At 51.1% G+C, this 27,993-nt stretch overlaps 1 protein-coding gene across 9 annotated transcripts; it reads left to right on the forward strand.

Annotated features, from left to right (window-relative positions):
* Positions 1–27,949, forward strand: DHX30 (DExH-box helicase 30). 9 transcript variants are annotated; one of them, XM_072941184.1, is made up of 24 exons: positions 2–238; positions 2,008–2,189; positions 2,875–2,981; positions 3,927–3,981; positions 8,417–8,512; positions 9,590–9,618; positions 15,412–15,542; positions 16,173–16,283; positions 20,144–20,445; positions 20,903–21,023; positions 21,730–21,879; positions 23,505–23,657; positions 23,934–24,770; positions 25,045–25,120; positions 25,207–25,311; positions 25,564–25,739; positions 25,920–26,126; positions 26,214–26,295; positions 26,363–26,556; positions 26,677–26,836; positions 26,952–27,109; positions 27,204–27,307; positions 27,386–27,525; positions 27,623–27,949. In XM_072941184.1, the coding sequence occupies exons 3-24, from the start codon at positions 2,957–2,959 to the stop codon at positions 27,874–27,876; spliced, it is 3,666 nt and encodes a 1,221-aa protein (XP_072797285.1). In that variant the 5' UTR covers positions 2–238; positions 2,008–2,189; positions 2,875–2,956; the 3' UTR covers positions 27,877–27,949. The 9 variants fall into 9 exon arrangements, with proteins under 9 accessions (XP_072797288.1, XP_072797287.1, XP_072797285.1 ...); XM_072941183.1 differs by having other exon boundaries at positions 2,095–2,189; XM_072941187.1 differs by lacking the exon at positions 9,590–9,618 and having other exon boundaries at positions 1–238; positions 2,095–2,189.
* The last annotated feature ends 44 nt before the right edge of the window (positions 27,950–27,993 follow it).

Below are 27,993 nucleotides of genomic sequence, written 5' to 3' on the forward strand. Positions count from 1 at the left end.
TTGGCCGCCACTGTGGGCCCCAGGCAGGGGACCGCTCAAGACCCGAGAAGACGCGGGACCGAGCGCGAGGCGGGGCCGGGGGCGCGGGCCGGGGAGCGCCGGTGGCCGGAGGGACTTCCGTCACGGGACCCGGAAGGGCCCGCGCCGCCGCTGGTGGGAGTTGTAGTCCGGCCGTGGTTGGGGGGGCCCGCGGCTCATGCGCGGTGCACCGAGGCTTGTTTCACATCTGTAACAACAGGTGAATTGGGCTTTTTATTCTCCCCTTTCGTGCCCCCTTGAGGAGCTTGCCGTGGCCGGGGGTGGTCGGCGCGAGGAGGGGCCCGGGTCCGACCCCCGGCTTGGCGGAGAGTGGGGCGGAGAAGCGGGCGGGCCCGAAGAGCAGGCCGGGCATCCTAGGCCTGCCCGGGAAGCCGGTCGGGCCGAGCCGTGGGCAGCCAGGCCTCGGCCTGCCGTTGCCATGGAGCCGGGGCGGGGGCGGGGGCCAGACCGGTCCTCTGGGGCGGGCCTCGTAGCCAGGGGCACCTCGGGGGCCGCGGGAGAGGCCGCTTCATTGGCGCAACGACGCCTCCTCCTCAGTGGATGCTCTGTTTCCCGAGGCAGGGCCTGGAGAAAGCCCCCGGAGTGCCCTGGGACCTTTGTCTGGCCCCGTGCCGCCTGGACCGTTCGTCCAAAGGGAGGCCTGGTGCATTCTGGCCCCCCTGGTTTGCCCCCTTTTGCACCTACCTTGTCACTGGGGGAGGCCAAGGGGTGAGGTGTTCTTTGTTTGCTGGTGGTGACTTGCCCCATTTCGCGGGGGAAGACCTAATGCATGTTGGGTCCTTTGTTTGCAGAGAACTGGAGTCCCAGGGGTCCTCAGAACCCTTGAGCCAGGAGTATGGCGTTAGCATGCAGTCTAGCTAGTCCTCGTGTAGCAACATTGCTCACCTTAATTGTGATTTTGAAGGCAGAGATTGTCTCACTTTGCAACCTCCATCCACAGGGGCTTGTCCTACTCTGTAGCAGGTGGACTATAGATGACCAGTTGCAGATTCTCAACCTGATTTTGGTTGCAACTTACTGGCCGGAGTGAAATGAGACATTGTTTGATGGTTTCCCTTGCAGTTTCTTTGAAGGCAATAATCCCGCTGTCATTTGGGACTTGACTACATCTTATAACTTACACTTAAATCTTGGAGTCTTGGAATTTCCAGGAAGGAAGACTCTTTTTCTGATATAGTATTTGGTATTTATATAGTGCTCTTTGTGTAGCTGTTTCAGGTGCAGGAAATACATTCTTTGCTGCATTTTCTACCTGTGTAGGTTGTCCTTTTACCTCCAAAAGATAATTCGTCTCCAGTGTTTTAATTTATGGAATTGTTGTCCACAGTTTATCAATTGGACCTTCTTGCCCCTTTCAACCTTTGAAGATCTCAGTATAAAATATTCTTTCAAAGAATGAACCATGGGATATCTAGGAACAGCATGATGTGAAAATAAGGAGTAATATAAGCATGGTAACCTTTGGAGCCCAATACCTTAACTGCAGATTTGCATTCTGCCCTGAGGCAGTTAATAGTATCTTGGGCAAGTTGTGTAAATCTCTCTGGGGAAATCTGGTCAGTTTTGCTCTCTGGAAGAGATATTTCCTACCTCATGGGGTATTTGCATAGATTGAGATAAAGTCTGTAGAAGTCCTGTGTAAACTATAATAATGATACTTAATGTTTAGTCTTGTTGCTATCCCCATCTGGAAGAGCTTCTTTACCTATCTTAGATAGGTTCCTATTATAGTCATAGGGGAGTAGAACTCAGAATGGAAGCACGTTTTGCTCTGGGCTTGGAGAAAGGGCTTTCAGAACTACATGTCCCTCTTCACCACAGCATATCTTTCTTGGTATCTTATAGGCACTGATGTAGGGCAGCTCACAATTTGATGGGTCTTGAGTGGGTCACGGCAGGTCCTGAAGTGAGGCCAGTGTGTACAGTTGTATGTTTCATGCCACTAACAAAACTTGTCCTTGTTATTAGAGTTAGTAAATGAATTTCAGTGGTCCGGAGCAACTTTCTTTCCCTGCGGGGGCCATCACTTTAGTGACCCAGCATTGTACTTCCCAGGAGGAGGCCCAGCCTCGTGATGAGGAATAGCAAAGAGAGAATTCAACTCCAGTTAAAAAGCCTACAAAATCTGAGACTGTCATTGCTCTTGTAAGGTGAGTTGACTTAGCCATGCACACAAAGTGGTGGTGGGTCTCATGCACAGCCACACTGTAAAGCAAAAGGCATGTATTAAATCCATTTGTGACTGTCTTGGAAGAAGGGTATAATTTTTAATTTGTCATTATGGACTCTTTCTGTCCTTGAATCATCTCATAGTAACTATATCTGGAGTTAAGTGGTGTTTCATTATGCAAGAAATCTTGACATAATATTATTTTACTTATCTCTGGATTTTTTAAGCAAAACACTGGACCATAAAAGTTTCCAACGTAATACTGTATAACAGGGAAGGTAGTTTTCTCTAAGGTCTCTGTGAAATGTGCTAGAGCTCTATAAAATATCTCTGAAAGACCCTATCTAGAATCTCATAGTATATTTTTAAAGAGTGATAAAGGAAAAGATAGTGTTATGTGAGCATTGGTTGGCATGGAGAGGATCAGGAACTTTTTAAAAGCAAAACCAGGAGTCTATTTATAGGCAAATTAGTGTACAATTTCTTAGCAAGAAAGTATTGTTTCTTAAATAATAATCAGTTAGATGTTTTAGATTTTATAATATTAAAGTTTTCTTTAAAATCAGAATCTCAAATTATACCCTTTTCTTTTAATTTGGATAGAAGGAGTCTGTAGAATGTAACTTATTAAAGTAAATTGTATCATTGTTGATATTGTATTGAAGTTTTCTCTCTGAGCTACCATATCCTATCGGCTGAAATTTCCGGCATCCCTGGGGGAGAGGAGGCCATCAGGGCAGACCTGCTATGGACCTGAAAGATTCGTCCCCAGGTCAGCCCTCCACCCCCGCCTCCCCACCATTTGAGAATTGAGAGGGAATAGCAGTCAGGAGCAAGAGTATAGGCCCCAGTAGACTTTTAGTAATGTTGGACTTTATCCCGATTTGCTAAAATATTGTGTAGATGTTTTTAAACTAAGACCACATAGGGTTACTGCACCAACCCAGGAGTACATCATTAAAAACATCTGTAAGTCTGAGTTTGAGTGTTTGTTAAAAACAAAACTTTTAAGCCAGAGGTGTTGCTTATTTGTGTATGTGTGTGTATATTTAAGTCTCTAGATAATATTCCTCAGTTAAGTGTACTAATGAGCAGAATGCAGCAGAATTTTTGGCCAACAGCTGAACTTTAACTTAATATTTGTTATTTCATAGAGGTTCTGCCATGAAAAGCTTTTTATTTTGTTAATTTTTTTTTTTTTTGGTATGAAAAGCTTTTTATTTTGAATCACTCTACAGTTTCTCTTTGATACTCTTAGTCAAGTCCCATTCCTAGGGGCTTGGCTAGGTTTTGTGAAAGCCCAGTACACCGGTTTGTCCATAAGATAGTCATCAGTCCCATATCCTGATGCCACCTGAGAACAGGGGTCCATGTAGAATTTCATTGCTTCCTACAAGTCCCAGGATAACTGCAAGTATTGTGCTGAGATGGATGTATATGTTTCTTATGATGAAATGCATCTCCTTCTGTTTAGCAGGGTTCAGGGAGTTTAGGACAGGGAAGAGAAGAAAGCTCTCAGTTAGAAACAAAGATATGTTGTTACTTTATGGTGGAGATGGCCCTTCCATCCTTAAGACTGGGAGCAGCCGTTGGGGCTCATTAGTGAAGAGCTTCATTTTTCTTGTCTTCCGGACAGTGCTCTCTGTGTTACTGAAGTCTTTTCTTTGAGTTCCTGGACCAAGAATATTAACCATTGCCTCTCCACCCTCCTTCTTAGGATTCCAGCTTTCCCTCCTGGCCAGAAATGTTCAGCCTGGACTCATTCAGAAAAGGTAAGAATGTAACCGTGCTGTGACCTCAAGCCCTTCATCCCTGTGATAGGCAGCTGTGAAAGCTGTGAGACTCCCTTGCCAGTGTGTGGTGCCTGGACCCCCTCTTTGAGTGACTTTCCACAGTCCTTTCTCAGCCTTCCTCCTGCATGGTGCTTGTAGCCCCTTGTCGAGGTCTTTGTGTACCTTTGCCACCCCTCTCCCTGAATGCCCTCTCATACGTACTCACTGCTTATTGACATCCTATTATTTTTTTAGGCCAGGGTTTTACACCATTTCCTCCGAACCTTTCTTGATTCTATCAACCAAATACAATCTGTCTCCTTTCTGACTTCCTCAGCACCATATCTGTACTTTCTTGTGCTTAGTCCATCTGAATTACTCATTGCATCACTACATTAGAAACTCCCTGTTGTGCTCTTTTATCACCCATAGTACCTTGCACAGTATTTTGCACATGGTAGACCTCAGTAACAGCTGGTGGAAGTGAACTAAGTCATTGCTGTATTAGTGATCGGCGAAATCGTGGCACGTCTTGAAATCAGTGCTCTCCAGCAGATGTGGTGAGGGGACTGCATAAGCGGTAGCAGAATTGAGCCACGGCAGGGCTGTAGGGGAGCGTTCAAGGGCTGCTTACAGGAAGTGATGCAGCTGGTGAAAACTTCAAGGGGCCAGATCCCGAAGGCTTTGATATCTTAGACAAGAGTGTGATTTTTCTCCTTGAAGGAAATAAAGCGTAAAAGGCCTGTCAGCTGTACTGAAGCTGACCATGAGGCTCCTGTCTGAGCATATTTACAAATAAATGAGAACCATAGCAGGCCTCCTATGAGGATTAAAAAGATCCTCCCAGTTGTGTCTTCTCCAACTTATGTTCCCAGAGGCCTGGAAAATCTTCTGAATGGGCCATAAGGAGACTGGATGTTCCAGGGCTCAGAGCAGCCTCTTCCTGCCTCCTTGTTTGTCTTCAGTCACTCTGTGTTTGGATTGCATGAAAACTTAATCTCCGTCATCCTCATTGTGTTTGTTAACTGTGTCTGAAAAGGGAATCATTGAACTTGAGATTAGTGTGGACAGCACATTTTGAGCTGAAAATTTAGTACGTTTAATTGCTTTTGTGTTTATCTACTCATCAGTGGGCTTTGTTGTACACCCACTCGTAAAAGTTTGGTGAAAATTGGTTCTCTCCTGGTGGGAGTGACTGAATTAACAGCACTGATTTCATAAAGAGATGGAGAGCCCAATAAAATTACAACCCTCGTTTTCCCATGTTGTTTTATGTGACAAGGAGATGGTACCAGGTGAGGGAGTTTCGGGACAAAATTCCTTTCTAGCACTTGTGATTTTGCTTTCTAGGATGGAAATTAATTTGTTCAAGAGGCTTCCCTTCAGAGGTGACATTGTTAGCACTCAGCTTAATGGGAGACAGCAAACCCTCACTGAGCCAAAGCTCCAGACCCACAGGGGGATTGGGCAGGTGACCGAGTCTCTCTGTGCCTCCTTCCTCACTATTTTAGTGGGCATAGCATTGTTCCAAGGATCAGATGAGTTAATACATGTGAACAGCTTAGAACAGGGCCTGACACCTGGTAAATTCACAATCCATGGTATTAAGTAGCTTCAAGACATAACAATCAGACATAGTCTGATTTGGGGCCTTGCTTTCCACACAGGTAAGTGCTGTATTCTTAACCAAGAACTGCTTTATACTTGAAGGTCTCAGGGAAACCCATTAATCTGAAAGAGTCACTGATTTAAGTATTTTACTTCAGGCAGACCTGTCTTTTCATGTCTGTAAGACTCAGTGCCTTCTCCTGTCTTCTGAATGCTGGTCTCACTTGTGGTTTGCATCATGACCTTGGCTATTGGTCATGTGTGGCCTTGTGACATTTTATTGGTGTATCGGACTTTTTTAATCACTTACAGACTTTTTATGTGTTTCTTTGTTCCTCATGGTGAGATTATGAGCTCCCTAGGACATCATGAGTCTTGAGAGGAAACTTTAACTTGTTATAAAACTTGGGTCAACTGGCTAGAGTCTGAATCTGGTCCCCACTAATACTAGCAAGGTATTAATTTACCTTTTTTCCAGCCTCTGTCTTCAGGGTATGTATAGTCAAGGTTAGAGATGATACAGGAGAAGTACTTGGCTGTGGTCTGTCCCCAGTGCTTATCCATGGGTTGGCAGGCCCTTGATAAATGTGAGTATGTTGATCTATTTGGGGTATAGCCCTATAGCCCGTGTTTTGCTGGAGAGTGAAGGCCTGGCCTCAATGTGCAGTGTGCTCTGTGGCTCCAAGATTGAGCACCTACTGTGTATGAGCCACTAGGGTGGAGATAGTTATGTTTCAGAGATGCTTTCAGATACTCAGGGGTTTACAGTCTCAGTGGGATGGGCCATTTGATGGTTCTGAAGGTAATGACCTGACAGTTCCCTGCAGCACTGTGGGTGGTGGCCCACTGGGTCTTGTGGTTACCATCTTTCCTATCATGTAATTAAACAGAGCTGCCAGCACCTCTCAGCTAGGATGCTTGTGTGCCTGTTGAGCTACCTGTTATTGTCTTTGCTAGCATCTTAACACAGGTTTCTTGTCTCCCAGCTATAATGCTGTGAGAATCAGGCCACAAAGAGCAAGCTGAGTCTTTTACAATCAACACAGAACTTTGAAAAACACTGTATCAGTGGCAAGAGTGCAATTTTCCTCCACTTCCAGTGGTTAGAAGAGGGCTCAGTGATGTTGTAGTGGGACTGTTACAACTTTCCCTCAATTACTGAAAATGCTTAATGAAATAATAAATAAATAATCATCAAATCATGTATTCTTTTTTTTTTTAAGCCAGCATCCTTGGATATGAATGAGGACCTTCCTCAAACAGGAATGGAGAGGTTGAGCTGGTCAACCTTAGCTTCAAGGCAGAGCTGGAATTAATTCCAAGACAAACCTTGATCCTAGGCCCTTTGTTCCAGAAGACCCCACAGGCATTTGTACTGTAACACTCTATATGTTTTCTGCAAAGTCACACACCTGTAATGTTACAAGAGGGCTTATGGGGAAAATAGAGTTGAGGCAATACAACTGCAACTTTATGGCCAGAGGATGACAAAAACTGTCATCGGTACCTGGGAAGATACTTTGGACCACTGAGGCAGGCAGCTCGGTGTGATGCTAAAAATGTGCACTGAACCTTCTAATGAGAACAGAGCTGGCAGTTGCTGAGACAGCGCAGGTGGAAGTGGAGCTCCGAGCCAGTGCAGCTGCTGTTAGGAGTTTGTGCAGCTGGGAGTGGGGGCAGGGGGACCTGAGTGCAAGTACCTGCTTTCCCCTCTGCATTTCATTTTGACAAATTTCCGAAATACTGCAATGTTGAAGAAATTGTGTGGCGAACACCATGTGTCTACCACCTCGATTCCCTACAGGCACTCGATTTTAATTTTTAGAAAATACAGCTCAAGGGGCTTCTGCTTTTTAGCTGAAGATTATCATTTTACTCCTGCTTTTCAGTTCCTTTGCTGTAGAAAAATTAGATTTGAATTAAGGGTTCTTATGTTTTGTTGATATCACTCCCCTATTTCCCCATTGTACAGAAGCTGATTTGCATTATAGGAAAGGGCATCACTGTAGCAGAACAGGATGTTTCCAGGTATGTAGTGTGTGTGAGACTCTCACTCCATGCTCCTCTCCTGCCCCATTCTAACAAAAAGTGGGGCAAAGAGAGCAAAGAGTTTATGCACCTTTTCCCCTAGACCAGTGATTCTCTGGTGTTTTCACCATTTTGGTGGTTCTAAAGACTTTAAACTTTCCTTAGCCACACATTTTTACCTTCCCATGGGAAGACTCAGTGAGTGTCTTAATTTTAGTTCATGTATATCAAATTTTTGGAACTTCTTAAAAATGTCCTTATAGGTCACTGATAAGTAGTATTTAGTCTCTGAATGAATGGAAATATTTGGAATGGAAAATCATTAACTTTTAGAAAGAGGGAGAAGGCTGGTAAGTGTGGCCTGGATATTGGCTTTTAAGGAGGACTGGCAGTCAGTTAGTTCCTCTCTGGCCCAGTTCTTGGAGAGAATAATTTGAGATCTGGTGGCTCATCCAGGGAACCCGTAGCAGACACAGGGATAACTTCCATAGTGGAAGAACTTGGGATTTACATAGTACCCTGGGACCATAGAGACGTACTTGGGATGGCGTTTCACTCATGGAGGGTGGCTAAAAGAACAGGGAGAGGTTGAGGCTCTTCTGAGAGCCTCTCCGAGGTTATGATGTGTCACGTCTGTTTTTGTGTGGCGTTGGCGGCGCTGTTTCTCAGAACCTGTGATTGGCTCCAGAGACCATCCAGCAGCAGAGCTCCTCGCAGATCCTCTGGGGTGAGTCAGTCCAGGGGTCTGTAACTGTGAGGGGGGAGAACACATCACCTTGATGCCTCTCTCTTTCCCCAGATCGGGCCCAGCACAGGCAGCGTCAGTGCAAACTTCCCCCACCCCGTCTTCCACCCATGTGTGTCAACCCTGCCCCTGGAGGGACCATCTCTCGAGGTAAGGGAGGAGCCGTGCCTCCAGCACCAACTTGGATCAGGGGCTGTGGGGAGGTGGATGGCAGTGGGAGCCCAGGTGCCAGGGCCATAGGCCTCTGGAAAGCAAGTGAGGAGGAGTGGGGTTAGCAGAGCTCTCACAGCCCTCAGGGAGAGATCATGGAAAGGACTGGGTTATTTCATGATCCTTGGCTGCTTGGCTTAGATCCTATAGTCTCATTGGGCCTCCTGGAGTGACCAGGAATAGAGCGTAGTCTCAGTCTGGGTGTTTGGCACCAGCAGGGAGAATTGGAGGGCTTGGACCTTCCAGGCAGTCTCTGGCTCAGGTGGCTCAGAAAGTGCAGGATGCTTGTCCAGAGCCCCCCATCTTGGAGGATTGGGGATGCCGGGCAAATCACTTCCCTGTCTCTCCCAGCACCTCAAAGCACTTTACTGACATTAAAATCTGTCTCTCAGTCCACTTGGCAAGGTAGGCTCTCCTTTTGGTAGGGGAGAATGCCAGGGCACCCAGACAGGTGACAGCTCACCTCAGGTCCCACTGGTACCCAGGGACAGGGCCAGTAATAGGACCCAGAGAAGCATCTCTGCCCATGAGTGTCTCCTCTCTTCCCTCAGACTTAGATCTTTTCCAGGTCTGCTAAGACCAGTCCTCCTGGCAGCCTCTTCCTTGTCCTGACAGCTGCCCCTCCCCACTCCACTGGCTGCCTGTTCACACCCCTCCCCCAGTTTTCCAGTGGAAGAACACCATTATAGTTCACAGAGTCTTTGCCTTATGTGGAGACCACATGTCCACTTTAGGCTCTGTCTGTAAAGTGCTTTGAAGGTCAAGAGCTCAGGAAGGGCGTGGGGAGCAGTTCAGTTTCTGCAGCACACACTGCTGCCTGTTCCCATGAGGTTTCCACATGCACTGCCCTCCTACTGCAGTGGCCCTGACTACACACAGCAGTTTAGAAATAAGTACTTCTGGCCCCTCTGACCGTTTGACTTAGGTATTGAAGAAATGCCACCCCCTACTATTGCCAAAACAAGAGTTGATTGCCCTTTTTTTTTTCTTTCTTAAAATGCCCTGTAACTCGAAAAGGCTGAACGTTAACATTTCCAACATGGCAGGTGAGTGGCTCTGAGAGTGTCAGATGTGCTTTGGCTAAGCTTTAAGATGGTTAGTTGGGATTAACCAGGCACCAGGCAGCACGGCTAGGCACGGCCTCGAGCACGGGCAGAGGAGAAGACTGGTGCTGTTGGCTGGGCAGCTGCTCCGTGTGGGGCAGTACAACAGGCCCTGCACCGTCGTCCCCGGAGGGGGACAGACCCCCTGAGCCTGACTGTCTCCTCACAGCTGCGTCTCCAGAAGGCATCCATGGGTGTCTGCATCTGCCTTCTCTTTCTCTCGCTCTCTTTCTTTAGCTAGAAAGGGTTCTTGCCTCTGTTCCTTTATCACAAAAGCAAAAGACCTCTTAGTCTGCATTGACTGTTGGACCTTTCTGCCATGCTTTCTGATTCCCTAGAGGCTTTGCTGGTGCCTCAACTCTTAAGAAGAAAGAGTGTGGCAGAAACAGTCTCTGGTGTTCAAACAGGAAAACAGTGAACAGGCCAGTTGAATAGGTTACACTGCCCAGCAGAGTCAGATTTGGAATTGGAAAAAACTACGACTTCCTTTCCCAAGCTACCCCTTACTGTACTGCCAACCTCTTAGCAAGGCCTCCTTCCAAAGTAAAGGGTGAATAAATTAAGAAATTTGCCCCCCAAACCTCTCCTACATGTCTTCCCCACCCACCCAGTTCTGAGACGTAGAGCGCTCGAAAGCAACATGGGATAACATGCCTTCTGGCAGGATCCTGGGCACCATGGGACTTGTCTTCCCTGTCCATTCCCTCGTACAGGCATGTCACCTCTTGGTGTGGTGGTCTACCTCAAGGGCCCTTGTGGCTTTACATGGATGGGAAAGCCGTGAGAATGGGTAGTGTGGTCAGAGGGGCCACCAAGCCCCTGTGAGTCTCCTTACCTTTTTTGTTGCCAGCCAGGTGGACCATTTCTTGCCATTTTGATCATCTGTAAAATACTTAACTATGATTAAGTTGACAGAACATTGGCTGAGACCCCTGGTTTCTTCAGATGTTGGTGGTCCCACTCACTTTGCCTCCAGAAGTTCTCTGTCCTGCCCAAGTCCAGACTATCTTGGGCTTCCTCCTCTTGGTTTTTCCTGGGGCCTTCAATGTTTGGGATCCTAAAACATCCTGTGTATTCAGCAAATCCTTTAACCTTAATTCCAAGCTTCTGAATGTCATTTTTTTTTAGCACTTTTAAGTACCAAATGTCATGCTTGATACAGAAGAGATGGGGAGGTCTCTGAGCCAGTAATCTCTTCCCTTTTTTTCAGAACTTCCCTCCTTTTTCATAGGCAGAGAAGTCAACTTTCTCTCCCCAAAGAATGGAGAGTGGAGGAGAAGGCTCAATGTTCATAGAAAGGAAGTGGGGGGGTATGCCTGAGCCCCACTAACTTTCTTCAAGGTCTTCTAAAGCAGGAGTTGGCAAATTTTCTTTAAGGATCAGAGAGCAAACATTCTAGGCTTTGCAGGCCATGGGGTTTCTCTTGCACCTACTTAACTTTGCCATTATAGTATGAAAGCAGTAATGGATAATACAGAAACAAATGAGCATGGCTATGTTCCAATAAAACTTTATTTATCTAAACAGGCAGTGGGCAGATTTGGTCTGCAGGCTACATTTTGGCCACCCCTGCTCTAGACCAATGAGGAGATCACAGAACCAGAAGGGTTCCAAGAGCAGATCTAAGAGTTGCCCTCATGTTACAAAAGGTGATGAAGTTTTTGTAGATCAAGTATTTGCTCAAGGTGACACCAACTGTTACAGCCCAGATGAAGTAAATGATACAGGAAGAGGAGAACAAGAGCTCTCAGAGAACCAGTTAGTTGGTTGGCATCATCTGACTTTCTTTTTTTAACATAAAATTTCAAACGTCTGCTTGAAATATGTTTTCCAATATAGAGAAGATAGCATAATAATCCCCTGTGTACCTGTAGTCCAGCTTGAACATGAACAACTCATGGCCAATCTTGTTTTGTGTATAGCCTTCCACTTTGGAAGCAAATCCATGAAATGATAGCTTTTCAACCTTAGCCTGACTGAGTGACTGTCAGTGTATAGTGCTGTACTGAGGGTCCTGAGATGCTAGGACGGGCCCAAGCCCTGCTTTCCAGGTGAAGTCTTTCTGTCTAGGCTTCTGCCTTCTTCAGCTTTCAGATACCACAGTTTCCAAATTTGGCTTCAGCTACTGCTGCCACCCCCAGATTTGGTAAGCTTCTGGATTATTTTGAGGGAATTTGGGCTGCCTACTCCTGAAGCCGGGTAGATGCCTTGGCTTTTGGCAAATTAAAGTTCCACTTGGCCAAATGTAAAGTCCTTGTAGAATCATTTTCTGCCCCAAGGGTCCTGCCATCCTAGTATGGCTGATCCGGGTAGAGGTGTTTGATGCAGATGGTATCCTCTTGTGAGTCAGACCATTGCTGCCAAGGCCACCTTCCGTTCTGCCCCTTTTCTGGTAAAAACCCACTGAGGAGGGAATGGAGGAGTGGGTTGAAGCTGTCCCATCCTGCCTGGGTCTACGTCTTTTTTTTTTTTTTTTTTTTTTGCCTGGGTCTACTTCTAAGGGACCTGTCCCCTGTTGTCTGAGACCTCAGTGGGCAGGGGCTTCTCTAACAGTCCTCTGCAAAGGCCCTTCCAAACATTCCCATTGTATCTTAAGCACAGCCATACCAAATGATCAGAGCCAGTTTTTCCTAATTTTCTCAATTGATAAAACAGCGCAAGTTTCACAGCTGGCAAGTGGTAGAGTTGGGACTAAGTATTAGGACTCAAATCCCATGTTCTTGCCATAGGCCAGCGGTTCTGAATCTGATCCCGGACCAGCAACCTCAGTATTATTTGGAAACTTGTTGTAAATGTGGGTCTTGGGCCCCACTCCATAACTAATGAATAAGAAACTGTGGAGGTGGCTCCCAGCAGCGTTTTTAACAAGCTCTCCAATGGATCATGGGAATCAGATCTAGAATTATAAAACAAACAACAAAACCCTGCCTCCCGGCTTACAAATTGCATTGCCAACCTGGTTCCAAGGGACTGAGACCTTGAGGTCCTTATTGCCACTGCCACTACCCCAAGGTACAGATTCAGTCTGAGTTGCAGCTGACCCAAAACCCTGCTGCTCAGTGCCAGGAGAGGCCGGAGAGGAACGAGCCTTGGCTAGAACCCAGGCGTAGTAGTTTGGAAACAGAATCCTATCTGGCTTTCAAACAAGTACAGGACAAGCAGCTTCAGACTTTCAGTGCTGGACTAGCTCAGTTCTTGGGCACAGTGCCCAAGTTGGGTATTTTTCCCCTTTTGACTCCAGCCCTGGAGCTTAAATCTGGTCCGCTTAGTTTCAAGAGGTCTTCCCTGTCCTGGCTCCAGATTCTTCACCAGGGTTACTTTGTAAGCCGTTAAATGAGATGGCAGTGCGGCAGTGCAGCAGTTCTCTTTCACTCTGCCGTCTGGAGTGGTAGCCAGTTTGTCGCGGGGTGAGAGGTATTTAGGGACCATGGGTAGGACCTGGAGGGAACTCCAAGTTCATTTCCTCCAATGAACATTGAGCTGAAGCTGGCCCTGCTTTCCAGAAAACCCCATTCTCTCTTCCTGCTTCAGATTCAGACGACGAGACTGTGGGTTTGGATTTACTGGAAGAGTGATTTCAGCAGGGTCCCCGCCCACGCCCGGTCTGCCCACCAGTTGAATGGAGCGTGGGCTCTGGAGCCCCTGGGCTGTGTGGGGCGGGAGCCATCTCAGCTCCGTCCCGGGTCCGCCCGTCCGGCAGGGGGCGCGCAGCGCCCGGCCGCCCGCTCCTGCCCTTATGCCCTGTCCCTGCCGAGCTCCCCGGTCGCGGGGGCCGGTGGGAGCGAGATGGCGGCCGCCAGGAGGCTCATGGCGCTGGCCGCCGGCGTCTCTCCGCGCCTGCGGCCGCTGGGTCCCCACACCACCGGGCGACAGGGGCGTTCGCGCGGCCTCTCGACAGGCTGCGCCCGCCCCGACCGCACCAAGGAGGCTGCCGAGGCCGAGGCGGGGGTGGCCCCCGGCGGGCCCGGGGAAGGCGACGGAAGCATGGTGAATGGTGAGGGCAGTGGCGGGGGCGGTCGGGCCGGGACGCCCTTGACCCCTGGGGATGGCAGAGCTAGGGGCGGGGGCCCTCTTCGGTGGTGGTCGAGACCGCCATCCAATGGCGGGCTCCATCCCTGCTTTTGTAAAGCCCAGGCCCAAACGGACTCCAAGCGCAGAGGTTCTGGGACTGGAGCCCCTGCACCTGGCAAGAACAGGTGAGAGGTGCGTACCTCGAAGGAGTGGGGGAAAACAGGTAAACGTCCGGTTCCTGCCAGGATGGTGGTCAAGGGTTAGAGCATTAAGGGTAAACACATCCTCACCGATGCAGGAAAGGGAAAGATACAAAATACACCTGGGACTCCAGGATTGCAAATAGAGACAGAATGATTGCTTTAGTGTATCCCAGCGCTGTGCCTCCTGAATAGTGCAAGAAATGAAACTGATAAGAGCATCCCTGCCCTGTAGAGCTGGAGAGGGTACCACTGCACATCTGCTGTTAGATATGTGGGCCTACTGGGCTACTTAAAGTTGGGTCTCCCTGTGGGATGGAACCCCTTTGAGTCTACTGAGATGTTTTTTCTTGACTACTCGATTCTCAGTTGCTTTACAAGTTACTGCTTAGAGGGAGACGGGGCCAGACAGAATCCTCTTGGCCAGTTGACACCGGAGTCTGCTCCAAGGAAAGAGCCTCAACCCAGCAGCAGGGTTGGATCAGAACTCCTGGAGGAGCTTTTTCCAAATACATAGACTTCTCCAACATCACCGCTATACTCAAGTGCTCTGTGGGGACCAGGGAGTGCAGTGCTTTGAAGTGCTTCCCAGGTGACTTACGATTGATGCATGCAGGTGCACAGGTGCATATATGTATTCCCTATAAGATTCCTTTTTGGAGCTGGTTTAAAGTTGAATTATAATGCCAGGGATTGTGAGTGGAGAGTGAAAAAGCTTCCCGTTTCCTCTGCTGGTCTCTGACCCTGGTCCACTCTTGTTCTCTGGGGCTCTTCCTTGTTTTCAGCCACTCCCAGCAGGCTTCTTCATGGTCTGGCTAAGCCCTGTGTTTGGCACAAGCTGCCCCTAGGTGGATATCTTAACCTATTTGGCTCTGAGATTGATCCAAAGTACACGTTTAAAAAGGTACTTCTCGTGGTGTCTGATGCATACTGCCTCCGCTTGATTCACTCTAGTGAACTCCGGGGAGGCGTAGCTCATGCCTGTGTCTCAGCTATGGAAGGCCCTAATCAGTGTCCCTACACATAATCTGGCTCTGGGGAGGCTTTTTGCAGGGTGCTGAAGTACAGTTGAGAACTGGAGCCAATCCTCCCTTTTGTGTGTCTTATTTTAGAAGGGAGCCTCGCGTTGTCTTGATCTCTTGTGCACATATGTGGTTAATTTTGTTCTGCTTTTTGTTGAGTGCCTTCTTTCAGACATCAGACTAGGGGATTGTTACCATGTAGGCTTCTGTAGCTGATACGTTAAGTCATGAGCTTGGGTGGGGAAGAGGATGCTGGCTGGTTCCCCTGTGGTGTGTAGGGCATTGTCCCTTCTCTTTCAGGAGATGATCATGCAGTGGGTCTAGCCCCATGTTCCCCTGTAAACCCAGAAGCCATTTCTCCCTCCTTTTCTAAGATGCTTCTGGGTGGTTTGGGGTCACGAGCCAACATCCTCAGTATCCAGACCAGGGTTGCCCTGATACACAACCCATGGAGTTTTTAAAAGAGAAAGAGCAACTGTAATACTTTTTTCCTATTTTCTTAGCTTCTAGGGACCTATTAAAAGAATTTCCACAGCCCAAAAATCTTCTCAACAGTGTGATTGGAAGAGCCCTTGGCATCTCACACGCAAAAGACAAATTGGTCTACGTGCACACAAATGGACCGAAGAAAAAGGTAACTCTTCTGGTGGCAGGGAGACGTGTTGGTCTGACTCCCAGGAAGGAGACTGGCTGCCCTTTTCTCCCTCAGCTTTCTTGTCAAGGAGGCCATAGAGTGGGTTTTCTGAATTGAGAACAGTCAGTGGAGAATCTCAGAGCAAAGCTAGGTCTGGAGAAGAGCCTGGTTTAGGGAAATGGAACAGGGCAGGTGAAGGGAGGCATTCTAATCTTGTGTAAGACAGGCCTCTGCACGGATCCCTGGTTCCCCGTCAACTAACTGGGATTGCAGAGGGTTAGAGTTGACAATAATTCCTGCTGCCAGAGTCATGTTGGTCCTGGGACCCACAGACGCATGCAGGCAAACCATTCTGAATGAAGACTTTAAGGATAAATTAGGTTCCATCTTGCCCTGTCTCTGGCTAGGACATGGCACTTGGAAGCAGCAGAACAACCTGAGGTGGGATGAGGGGCTTGAGGGTGCGGGAGTCAGAGGCTTACAAGGAGCTAACGTCGTCGCTGGGGGTCTGTGCTGCACATAGCTCTGCTGCTGTGAGGTCCACAGCTTTGCTGTTGATTGTCCATATGATTTGGAGTAGCTTTGCTGTCTAGAGAGGCAAGGGTCCTGATTCTCTCTTGTCTTCCTCAGAAAGTCACCCTCCACATCAAATGGCCCAAGAGCGTGGAGGTAGAAGGCTACGGCAGCAAGAAGATCGACGCTGAAAGGCAGGCTGCAGCCGCGGCCTGCCAGCTGTTCAAGGTGACCCCGCCCCGCACAAGCCCTGCACGCCTCCCTCCTGGGAGCACCTTGCTGTGATGGTCTCTCTGGTGCCAGGCACACCCAGGTTTAGGTTGGCAGGATGTTCAGCCACACACCTGTCCTAAGCCCTGCCAGCTTTGTGATTCCTTTCTTGCTTCAGGCGATGAGGGAATAGATACTTATTTTTTTATTCCTGTAGTTGTCTACTTTCTGTGGTTTCAGAAACCACAGAGAAGAACCTTTTAGGCAAAATACTCCCTATGTGCAACAGCATGGATAGACTTCTATCTTGGTTTCTGTTTTTCTTTCTCCATTATTTCACATAGGTTTTTCCTTGTAGCCACGTAGTCCTCTCTCACTTAGAATGGAAGCATGATATTCACTTCTCTGACCTCCCAGTGGTTGGACATGGGTTGCTTTCAGTTCTTGGTTACCCAGCATTTTGTAGACCTTCGTTGTTGCTCCTAGCCTCTCTCTCCATCCCTAATTAACTCCCTTTGTGGCTGTGCCAACCTTGAATCTTCCTCACGTTCCTAGGTCTTCGTCTCTGCTGACAAAGACAGAGCTGTAGGACGTATATACCTTCAGCTTCTCTTCCACTCATGGTCTCCAGACCTTCATCGTCCCTGCCTCCCTCCAGAATCTCAGGAAGAGAGGTCCCTCTTCCTATCCTGGGCCCCAACATGACCCTTCTCTTTTCTCTGTCCCCTTTCTGTGTGTTTCTTTCATCTCCTCTCCCACGCTTTTATTTAATTTTCAGATCCTTCCTCATCTGTTCCTTTTCTGTAGGCATCCGTCAGTGTGCTAATCCCTTCCCCAGGCCCTGCTTCCCCTGCACACAGCTCTCTCTGTGCTTGTGGTTTGCATTTTTCCACTTCAGTGTCACAGCTCTTGTGGTGGTGGCTGGTTATCTTCGCAGCTTCACAGCGCCTCATGTGTAGCAGTGGCCACCGGGTGGTTGTTCGCTGATAGGAGCAGCGCTTTGCTAGGCTCGTCAGCCTCATCTCAGGTCGTCACTCTCGTGAATGTTCTATGGCCTTGGCACTGCCTGGCATCTCGTCCTCAGCCCCTGGCTTAACCTCTCTGGGTCACTCCACGCTCCTCCTCTCCCATTCTCTGTAAACATCTGTTTTTTCTGTGTTCCTCCCTGGGGACATCTCTCAGCGGGTTCTGGTTTAATGTCTCAGAAATCCCCATTTCCCATAGAGCATCTCTACCTTAGGGGTTCCCAACTTGGGGGTACTTTGCCCCTCAGGGGACATTTGGCAATGTCTAGAGACATTTTTGGTGGCCACAGCTGGAGGAGTGCTACGGGTGAGGCCAAGGATGCTTCTACACATCCTGCACAGAACAGTCCCCACAACAAAGAATTTCCTGACCCAAAATGTCAGTAGTGCCGAGGGTGAGAAATTCTTTTCTGGCTGGATGTTGAAGGCACTTTGAACAGAGACTGTTTGGTCTCTGGAAGGTGTGATCACCTTCCTCCCCAGCACGGTCTGTTCCCTGTCTGCGCTCTTAGCCTTTTCTGTTTGTTTCTGTGTTTGTTTAACTGTGGTAAAATACACAAAGTATAAAATTTACCATCTTAGCTGTTTTCAAGTGTATAGTTTAGCAGAATTAAGCCACACTGTTGTGCAACCAATGTCTAGAACTTTTGGATCCTGCAAAACGAAATCTCTGTATCAACGCCCAGTCTCCCCTTCCCCGCAACCCCTGGCAGCCACCATCTTACTTTCTAAGGATGACTGTTGTAAGTACCTCATGTAAGCGCAGTCATGCAGTATTTATCCTTTTGTGACTGGCTTATTCCACTTAGCATGAAGTCCTCTAGGTCCGTTCATGTTGTAGCATGTGTCAGAATCTCTCTCTTTTTAAAGGCTGAATATTATGCCATTGTGTGGATATTCCACATTTTGCTTATCCATTCATCCATCGATGGGTTGCTTCCACCTTTTGGCTGCTGTGACTAATGCTCATGCAAACATGGGTGTACAAATACCTCTTCAAGACTCTGCTTTTAATTCCCAGAAGTTGAATTGCAGGATCATATGGTAATTCTATTCTTAATTTTTTGAGGAACTGTCATACTGTTTTCCACAGTGGCTATACCATTACATTCCTACCAACAGCTTACAAGGGTTCCAGTTTCTCCACATCCTCACCAACACTTGTTATTTTCTTTCTTTCTCTTTCTTTTATAGTAGTCATCCTAATGGGTGTGAAGTGGTATTTTATTGTTGATTTGATTGGCATTTCCCTAATGATTAGTGATGTTGAGCATCTTTTCTTGTGCTTATTGGCCATTTATATGTATCTTCTTTGGAGAAGTGTCTATTCAAGTCCTTTGCCCATTTTTTCATCTGATTTTTGTTGTTGTTGAATTATAGGAGTTTTTTATGTGTTCTGGAGTTCACAGCCTTTGCATTCCTCAGGGTTTGTACTCAGCATTCTTGAGCTCTTCTCTCTTCCTCCCAAACTGGATGTGTGTTTATTCCGCATCACCCTCAGGCTTGGAGCAAGTGCTGGAAACACAGGTGACTCAGGTTGCTCGTGGAGAAGCCACAGCCTGGAGGCGAGGCACCCACTTGAGGAAGTGCACTCTAGCCTCCTGAATAAAATAGGCTACTCTTGAAGAATGAGTAGAAGTTTGCCAAGGACAGGGATGGGGAGGGAACTCCAGACCCAGGGCCCCGTGGCATGGAAGAGGGTGTGAGCCCACAACCGAGAGGAGTGCCAGTGTGGATCTGAGTGCCTAGTGATGGTGCCGATGGGTGGGCAGAAGCCAGAAATCCAAGGCCTTAGATGTGTCAGCCAGGAGTGTTGATTGACCCTGGGTGCTGGGTCTTCTGGCTGGTGGTAGTTGATGGAGGGCAGTCTCTAGCAGCAGTACGCTGGGAGGGTCGGACAGGAGGCGGCACAGGAGAGGGAGGAGCCGGGAGCATCGCTGCAGGAGCTCTCTTCAGGGCGCCGTAAAGAGCTGGCCAGATGGAGGAGGAGGGAGGCAGGGTGGGCTGGTGGGGAAGCATGAGCTGGTAGGGGAGCCCTGGGAGGGAAGCGGCTTGGAAGGGTTTCTGAGGAGAGAAGAGCAGCAGGCAGGGGGGCGCACAGGGGTGTCCTCAGGGCACCTCGCCGGCGGGGGGTGAGTGGAGGTGGGGAGGAAAAGCCTGCTGTCCCCCTGCGCAAGGCCAGCTTGAATTCCTTGACCTTTACGCTCTGCTCCTGTTCTTCTAGTTTCTTACTTACTTTTTTGTTCCTGGTCTGCATTTCTCTTCTGCCTCTTAGATTCTGAGCTTCTTGAAGGCAGGGACCAGGTCTCTCTCCTGATGGTGCCCAGAGTGGCCAGCATGTTGCTTTGCATATGCTCCTCATTCTCAGCAAATGTTTTATTTGATTTTCTCTAAAAAAGAATGAAGCTGTGATACATTTTAAAATAACATTTTTGTATACAAGGCTTGAAAAACATTTGAAGTTATTTCTAGAGTATGTTCCGAGGATACGATTATTGTGTCAGAGGTGTATCTGTTTTATGGTATAGACAGCATGTCTCCCAGTTGCTACACTCAAGGAAGCTTCCCAGATCACATGGCGAGTGCGTCTGCTTTCCATTGCCCCGTGGGGTTTTTGTTTAGTTTTATAAGAACAGGTGTAAGAATTTGCTTTGTCATTTTTACCTGTTGAAACTAGACAAGTGAAGTGCTCTCTTCCTGCCCAGATCTGGGCTAAGGGCTAAGGGCTAAGGCGGGCAGACAGGTGAACAGGCTTGGCTTTCACACGAGGGACTTACAGTGTAACCGGGCAGGTTCCAGGCAGCTTGACATGTGAGGTTGGCATGGGCCCTCACAACGCCCTTTCTCCCCCAGGGCTGGGGTCTGCTGGGTCCCCGGAACGAGCTGTTTGATGCAGCCAAATACCGCGTGCTAGCAGATCGCTTTGGCTCTCCGGCTGACAGCTGGTGGCGCCCAGAACCCACCATGCCACCCACTTCCTGGCGGCAGCTGAATCCTGAGAGCATCCGACCAGGGGGACCTGGGGGCCTATCCCGCTCCTTGGGCCGGGAGGAAGAGGAGGATGAGGAGGAAGAGCTAGAAGAGGGGACCATTGATGTCACTGACTTTCTGTCCATGACCCAGCAGGACTCCCACAACCCACTCAGGGACTCGAGGTACAGCCGGAGGCAGGGGATGCAGGGAAGCTGGCCACACGTCGACATGGGGATGAGGGGGGATGTTCTCTGGGAGCTTTCTCTGTGATGGGAGGGCCCCTGCCCCTCATCTCAGTCCGTGTGTCCAGTTACTCAGTGGTATGCCTGCCTGTCCTTGGGGAGAGCCAGCTGCGGCCTCGTACTGTATGGCCGGGCTTTCACAAAACAGCAGCGTGGACCTTCCCTCCAGCTCACGCTTGGGTCTTTTCAGAGTCCCAGCAACTACTCTGCCTGACCCTTGCCCCTCCCTCCTATCTGGGGGACTGAGGGAGCATCAGGCATCTGTGGATCTAAGATGCCTGGCCGGCTGCTGCTTTCATGCCTCCGGACTGCCCATTGCAGCAACGCCGTGTCCTGCCCCTGGTGAAAGTGGCCCAGGAAGAGGGCACTTTTTCACCTCAACTTTTGGTCTTCCCAGGGGGGGCTCCTTTGAAATGACAGATGACGACAGTGCTATTAGGGCTCTGACCCAGTTTCCACTTCCCAAGAACCTTCTGGCCAAGGTGATTCAGATAGCGACATCGTCCTCCACGGCTAAGGTGAGCTGGGTCTCTTAGAAGTGTGTGAGGGTGGGGAGCTGGCGTGGTCCAGCCTGGTTTTCCCCAAGACCAGGCAGGAGGGAGCCCACAGGTGTGCAGGACGGCCGAGGATACCTGCTCCTCCAGCCAGCCCAGGCCAGCTGGGGGGAACTCGAGGTCCTTGGTGGGTGAAGCAGTAGGGACAGAATGGAAGTCAGACACAGGCGCCAGGGACAGGTTGGGGACTAGGAGTGGAAGACCCATGTTTGTTCAAGGGTGGTGGGCCGGAATGGAGGGTGGGTGGCTGACTTGCTGAGGCATGAATTCGTCTTTGCTGCCAGGCTTTGAGGCTTCGGTTAAGGTACAAGGAAGACCTTTTCCTTCCCCCAGAATGTGCCTGGTTTTTAGCTCATGGTGACAGCTTCATCCTACCTGGTTGCCTGGAAGGTGCTGAGAGGACGGTGGGCTAAGAGGGCAGGGAGTGAAGTTGCCCAGATGCCATCTCATGCTGTGAAATCATGTTACAGTAGAGAAGCCAGGCTCGGGTGTGGGAGGTGCAGCCCCAGGGGACTGGCTTCTGCCTGTACGGTGGCACTTCTTTCGTGGCTGATGTTTGCGGCCTGCTCATATGGGGGTTTATTCCCTGTCTGGGTCCTCGGCGTTCTGAACACCACAGATATTTTCATTCCCTACCTTTATGTAACCATCTCTCTTGCCCTTCACATAGAATCTCATGCAGTTCCACACCGTGGGCACGAAGACCAAGCTGTCCACCCTCACCCTACTCTGGCCATGTCCCATGACCTTTGTCGCCAAAGGGCGTCGCAAAGCAGAGGCTGAGAATAAGGCGGCAGCCTTGGCTTGTAAGAAATTGAAGGTGAGTGCAGGAGGGTCCCTGGTGTGATGCATTAGATGTCCTGGAGTTCCCTGTTACCCTTGGCAAATTGATCCACTTTCCCAGGAGATGAAATCCACCATACCAGGCCTTTGGCCTGGGTACGTAAATATCTGGTGTCCAAGCCTTGCTCATCAGGCTGTGGGGCTGCTGTTTCCACGGCTCCCCCACAGTCCCCCTGGAGGTGCTTTGCCTGTGAGCTCAGCCTTTCAGCATTGGGGGCCGGAACCTGGGTGGAGCCAGGAGACATGCTCACCATTTTGAATGGCGTCCAGCTGGAGGAATTGTCTAGTAAGATACTGATAACCTGGGCTTTGTGGCCAAAACAATTCTTTATTTGGGTTGAAGACCGAAGGGATCAATTTCAAGGCAAAGGCGGTGTGGCTTAGAGCTGGCAGCTGTTTTGAAGAGGCTTTGGAGGTCAGCTGACTCCCCAGTAGTGGGAGTTCGATTGTGCTGGGACTTGGGAGAAGTTAGTAACCTGAACCCAATGGAGGTCTGGTTTGCAGAACAAGAGGGAATGGTCAGATATACCTTTGGTGCATGTTTGGCTCTGGAAAGTGAATTTTGGATACAGCTGATGGTGAGAGGTAACAGGATCCTGGAGAACTGTAGAGGAGCAAGTGGCAAGAGAGAATGATGTGTTCCCTGTAGCTCAAGAGGGCAGAGCTAGGGCTTATTGGGAGAAATTTGAATTTTAACTTGAAGTCTGAATTTTAGCTTGATAGACAACAAATAGTGATGAGAGGTCCCCCGCATGGTAGAGGTCTGTCTCGGAAAGGAGCAAGCTTCCCAGAACAGCTGGCTGCCCCGGTCGGAGAGGCTGAAGGTAAATTCTCGCAGTCCTGGAAAAAGACGGAGGCCTCTCCTGCAGCTTAGTGACCCTGTTGGCACCTCCTGTATTCTAGGGACTATAATCCCTGCCCTTGTCTGCCAGGAGGCCAGAGGAAGGGGATTGGTCCCTGCAGGGGTAGCCGCCTTAGAGGAGGGAGTGTTTGATTTGGGCTTTGGAGGGAGAGCCCAATCCAGATGTGACAGACCGTCCGGAAAACTGGTTGGTTTTCCACACTTCCCCAGTGTGTGGGAATGCCTTTGGGTATGTAGGGAAATAAGATGCAGTTTCCCTTCCAGTGGCTTATTTGATCAAGTTGCAGAAGTAGATGCTTACAGAAATTCCAGGCACATTTTGTATGATGGGATCACAGATGGATGGGTGTCATGCAGAGAGAGAAGGTGGTGTGGTAGCTGGACCTGAAAGGTTGTGGGGCTGGGGTGGGCTTTGATGAGGCAGCAAAGTCAGAGGAGCCTGTGAGGTGTGTTAAGGGAAGAGGAAGAGATTTTTCAGGGGCACTCACCCTGTTTTACTTAAGACACATCAGGTCTTGTTTTTCTTCAACTATTTTAACACCCCATCCCCCCCCCCCTTTTTTTGGTGGAGATTTTTATTTTTCTGGCTCCTAATTTCTCCTTCCTGCATTGTCTCAGCCAAAACCCAGAATCTCTCAGAAAAGAGGTTGCTCTGTACAACTTGTTTGGAGCTCCTGAGCCAGTCTGGGCCAGTTCTGGGGAGATGGGTGTAGGCCAAGCTATACGTGTCTCCTCTGCAGAGTCTGGGCCTGGTGGACAGGAACAATGAGCCGCTCACCCACGCCATGTACAACCTGGCCTCCTTGCGCGAGCTGGGTGAGACCCAGCGCCGGCCATGTACCATCCAGGTGCCGGAGCCCATCCTCCGCAAGATAGAGACCTTCCTGAACCACGTAAGAGTCCCCTACATCCACTGTGCCTATGCCTTCATCTCCCCAGATGGAAAGCCTCCACCTGCAGCAGGCGTAGTAACTCCTCCCTTCCCCTGCTGGGGACGGAGCCTGGGAACACCCTTGCCCCTAGCAGTCCAGTCTTGCCCTAGGGTCCTGGGGTGGTCAGGACTGAGTCATGCGCAGTGGGTTAGACCACAGCCTCTGGCCCAGGTGAATCTTGGGTAAACGAGAAGGTATTTCTCTTTCACCATGTTGCTTGCCTCTCCTGTCCCCCAGTACCCTGTGGATAGTTCGTGGATCTCCCCAGAACTCCGGCTGCAAAGTGATGACATCTTGCCCTTGGGCAAGGACTCAGGGCCCCTCAGCGACCCTATCACAGGCAAGCCGTTCATGCCCCTGTCAGAGGCAGAGGAGTTACGTCTGAGCCAGAGCCTGTTGGAGCTGTGGCGGCGGCGAGGGCCAGTCTGGCAGGAGGCCCCCCAGCTCCCTGTGGACCCTCATCGGGACACCATTCTCAATGCCATCGAGCAGCACCCGGTGGTGGTCATCGCCGGGGACACTGGTTGTGGGAAGACCACGCGCATCCCGCAGCTGCTGCTGGAGCGCTATGTGACCGAGGGCCGTGGCGCGCGCTGCAACGTGATCATCACGCAGCCGCGCCGCATCTCGGCTGTGTCCGTGGCGCAGCGAGTCAGCCACGAACTGGGTCCCTCCCTTCGCCGGAATGTGGGCTTCCAGGTACGGTTGGAAAGCAAGCCTCCGGCCCGAGGTGGGGCCCTGCTCTTCTGCACAGTGGGCATCCTGCTGCGGAAGCTGCAGAGCAATCCCAGCCTGGAGGGCGTGAGCCATGTCATCGTGGATGAGGTGCACGAGCGGGACGTGAACACGGACTTCTTGCTGATCCTGCTCAAGGGCCTGCAGCGGCTCAACCCGGCCCTGCGGCTGGTGCTCATGAGTGCCACCGGCGATAATGAGCGCTTCTCTCGCTACTTTGGTGGCTGCCCTGTCATCAAGGTGCCCGGTTTCATGTACCCCGTCAAGGAGCACTACCTGGAGGACATCCTGGCCAAGCTGGGCAAGCACCAGTACCCGCACCGGCACCGGCACCATGAGGTGAGGAGATGCTCCTGCCCCGTCCTGCCCATGCTCTCCTCCGTGGACTCCCCTCCTCCTGTCCCTGTGGCCCGGTGGCTGAGGACAAGTTAACTTTCCCAAGCATTGGTTTCCTTGCTAGAAATGGGAATGATCAGGCCTGTTTGACAAGGGTGCGGTGAGGGTTGCAGGTGATGTTTCACGTGCCTCGGCCTCACTGAGTCTTGGTGGCCGTGTCCTGTGCACGACCCCTGGCCCCAGGGCTGTGACTGTGGCCTCTCTTCCCCCACCCCAGTCTGAGGATGAATGCGCTCTCGATTTGGACCTCGTGACTGATCTGGTTCTGCACATCGATGCCCGGGGGGAACCAGGTGGGTGCTTTTTCCTCTGCCCCATGCCCACCCTGCCCTCCATCTGCCAGGAGCCACTGGCTCATACCCTCGGGGCTCCTTTACAGGTGGAATCCTCTGCTTCCTGCCTGGCTGGCAGGAGATCAAAGGAGTGCAGCAACGCCTGCAGGAGGCCCTGGGCATGCATGAGAGCAAGTACCTCATCCTGCCAGGTGAGAGCCTGTGTGACGGGGATGGTGGCCCAGACATCAGGCTTGCCCTCTGTCCTAGACTCGCCTGGGGCTCAAGGGCCGTGGGTTTCTCACCAGGCTGCACTGCTTTTGCTGGCTTTGCAACTTCTACTGGGCATGCCACTGATCTGGGCCTGTTTCATCAAAGTAGGGTCAAAATCCTTGCCTGCCCTTATCAGGGGAAGTTTTGGTGGGAGCAGCACCCATAACTAGTGTGTTCTTGCCGCCCACCAGTGCACTCTAACATCCCCATGATGGACCAGAAGGCCATATTCCAGCAGCCTCCCGTTGGGGTGCGCAAGATTGTCTTGGCCACCAACATCGCTGAGACCTCCATCACAATCAATGACATTGTGCATGTGGTGGACAGCGGTCTGCACAAGGAGGAACGCTACGACCTGAAGACCAAGGTGGCACCTAGATCCACCCTGGACCTGCGTGTGTGTCTGGAGAAGGCCACACTTGTGGGGTCTCAGTGTCCCTGTTGGGGAGGGCTGTAGAGGGGTTGAGTGAGGTGAAGGCCAGGCGTCCGGGAGCACAGAGGAAGGCCTGTGGTGTCCATGTGGCTGCTCACCTGCCCCCTCCCCCAGGTGTCCTGCCTGGAGACTGTGTGGGTGTCTCGAGCCAATGTGATCCAGCGCCGGGGTCGGGCGGGCCGCTGCCAGTCAGGCTTTGCCTACCACCTCTTCCCACGGAGCCGGCTGGAGAAGATGGCCCCTTTCCAAGTGCCAGAGATTCTGCGCACGCCTCTTGAGAACCTGGTGCTGCAAGCCAAGATCCATATGCCCGAGAAGACGGTGCGGCAGAGGCAGGTGGGGGGCTGGCCCTGGGGTCAGGCAGGCAGGGTGCAGGCTAATGGGGGCTCTGGCTCGTTTGTGCTGCAGGCAGTGGAGTTCCTCTCCAAGGCCGTGGACAGTCCAAACATCAAGGCAGTGGATGAGGCTGTGATCCTGCTCCAGGAGATTGGTGAGTGGGGCCGGGCCGGGCCGGGCTGCGGAGTGGCTAAGGGCGGGACTGACAGCTGAGCTTGCAGGGGTGCTGGACCAGCGGGAGTACCTAACCACCCTGGGGCAGCGCCTGGCCCACATCTCAACCGACCCACGGCTGGCCAAGGCCATAGTGCTGGCTGCTATCTTCCGTTGCCTGCACCCACTGCTGGTGGTCGTTTCCTGCCTCACCCGGGACCCCTTCAGCAGCAGCCTGCAGAACCGGGCGGAGGTGGACAAGGTCAGACCCGGAGCCTTCGCGTAGCCCTCTGCTCTCCCTGTGCCATTCTGCCACTTCCTGTCCTGAGGTGGCCTCCTCTGGTCCCTGCCCTGTGACTGCAGCACCCCCCTACTCTCCCAGGTGAAGGCACTGTTGAGCCACGACAGTGGCAGTGACCACCTGGCCTTTGTGCGGGCTGTGTCTGGCTGGGAAGAGGTGCTACGCTGGCAGGACCGGAGCTCCCGTGAGAACTACCTGGAGGAAAACCTACTCTATGCTCCCAGCCTGCGCTTCATCCACGGTCAGCGGGGCCCTGTGCAGCTCTGAGTCCCTCCACCCTTCCCACTCATGCCGACCCCATGCACAGTGAGCTGAGAACCAGGGGTCCTGGGTTCACCCCGACTTTGCCTCCCCAGGACTCATCAAGCAGTTCTCGGAGAACATTTATGAAGCTTTCCTTGTGGGGAAGCCCTCGGACTGCACCCTGGCCTCTGCCCAGTGCAACGAGTACAGTGAAGAGGAGGAGCTGGTGAAGGGCGTGCTGATGGCGGGTCTCTACCCCAACCTCATCCAGGTGCTGCCTTGGGGAGGTGGAGTACCGGGCCCTGGCCTCTCTTCCCATCCCAGCTCCTTGTCCAACCCACCCACCTCTTCCTTCATCCTGGCAGGTGAGGCAGGGAAAGGTGACCAGGCAGGGCAAGTTCAAGCCCAACAGTGTCACATACAGGACCAAATCCGGCAACATCTTGCTGCATAAGTCGACCATTAACAGGTGGGGGTGCTGTCAGTGGGGGCGCGGGACAGCTGGGATGGTCCAGTAGGGGGGCCTCACCTAGCCCTTTGTTCCTAGGGAGGCCACACGGCTCCGGAGCCGATGGCTGACGTATTTCATGGCTGTTAAGTCCAATGGCAGCGTCTTCGTCCGGGATTCCTCCCAGGTGCACCCGCTAGCTGTGCTGCTACTTACCGACGGGGACGTCCACGTCCGTGGTGAGTACCTGCAGACCTCCTGCCCCACCGCTTCTCTGGCTGCTGTCTCCTCCGGGGCCTGGCCTTACCCGGGCTCCCCGTCTTTCCCTTCCTCTAGATGATGGGCGCCGGGCCACCATCTCCCTGAGTGACAGCGACCTGCTGAGGTTGGAGGGTGACTCTCGCACCGTGCGACTGCTGAGGGAGCTGCGCCGGGCCCTAGGCCGCATGGTGGAGCGGAGCCTGCGCAGCGAGCTGGCCGCCCTGCCACCCTGCGTGCAGCAGGAGCACGGGCAGCTGCTTGCCCTGCTGGCAGAGCTGCTGCGTGGACCCTGTGGCAGCTTTGATGTGCGCAAGACAGCTGACGACTGAGCCCCGTGACCGCTGGGGCTGTGTACAGAGTGCAAATGTTTATTTAAAATAAAGTTCTATTTATCCCTTGTGAGCATTGCTATCCGCTGGGGCTCCTCTCTCAGGGCCTCAGTGCCC

Source organism: Vicugna pacos, chromosome 17, assembly GCF_048564905.1.
Source record: "Vicugna pacos chromosome 17, VicPac4, whole genome shotgun sequence".
In the NCBI taxonomy this organism is placed as follows: domain Eukaryota; kingdom Metazoa; phylum Chordata; class Mammalia; order Artiodactyla; family Camelidae; genus Vicugna; species Vicugna pacos.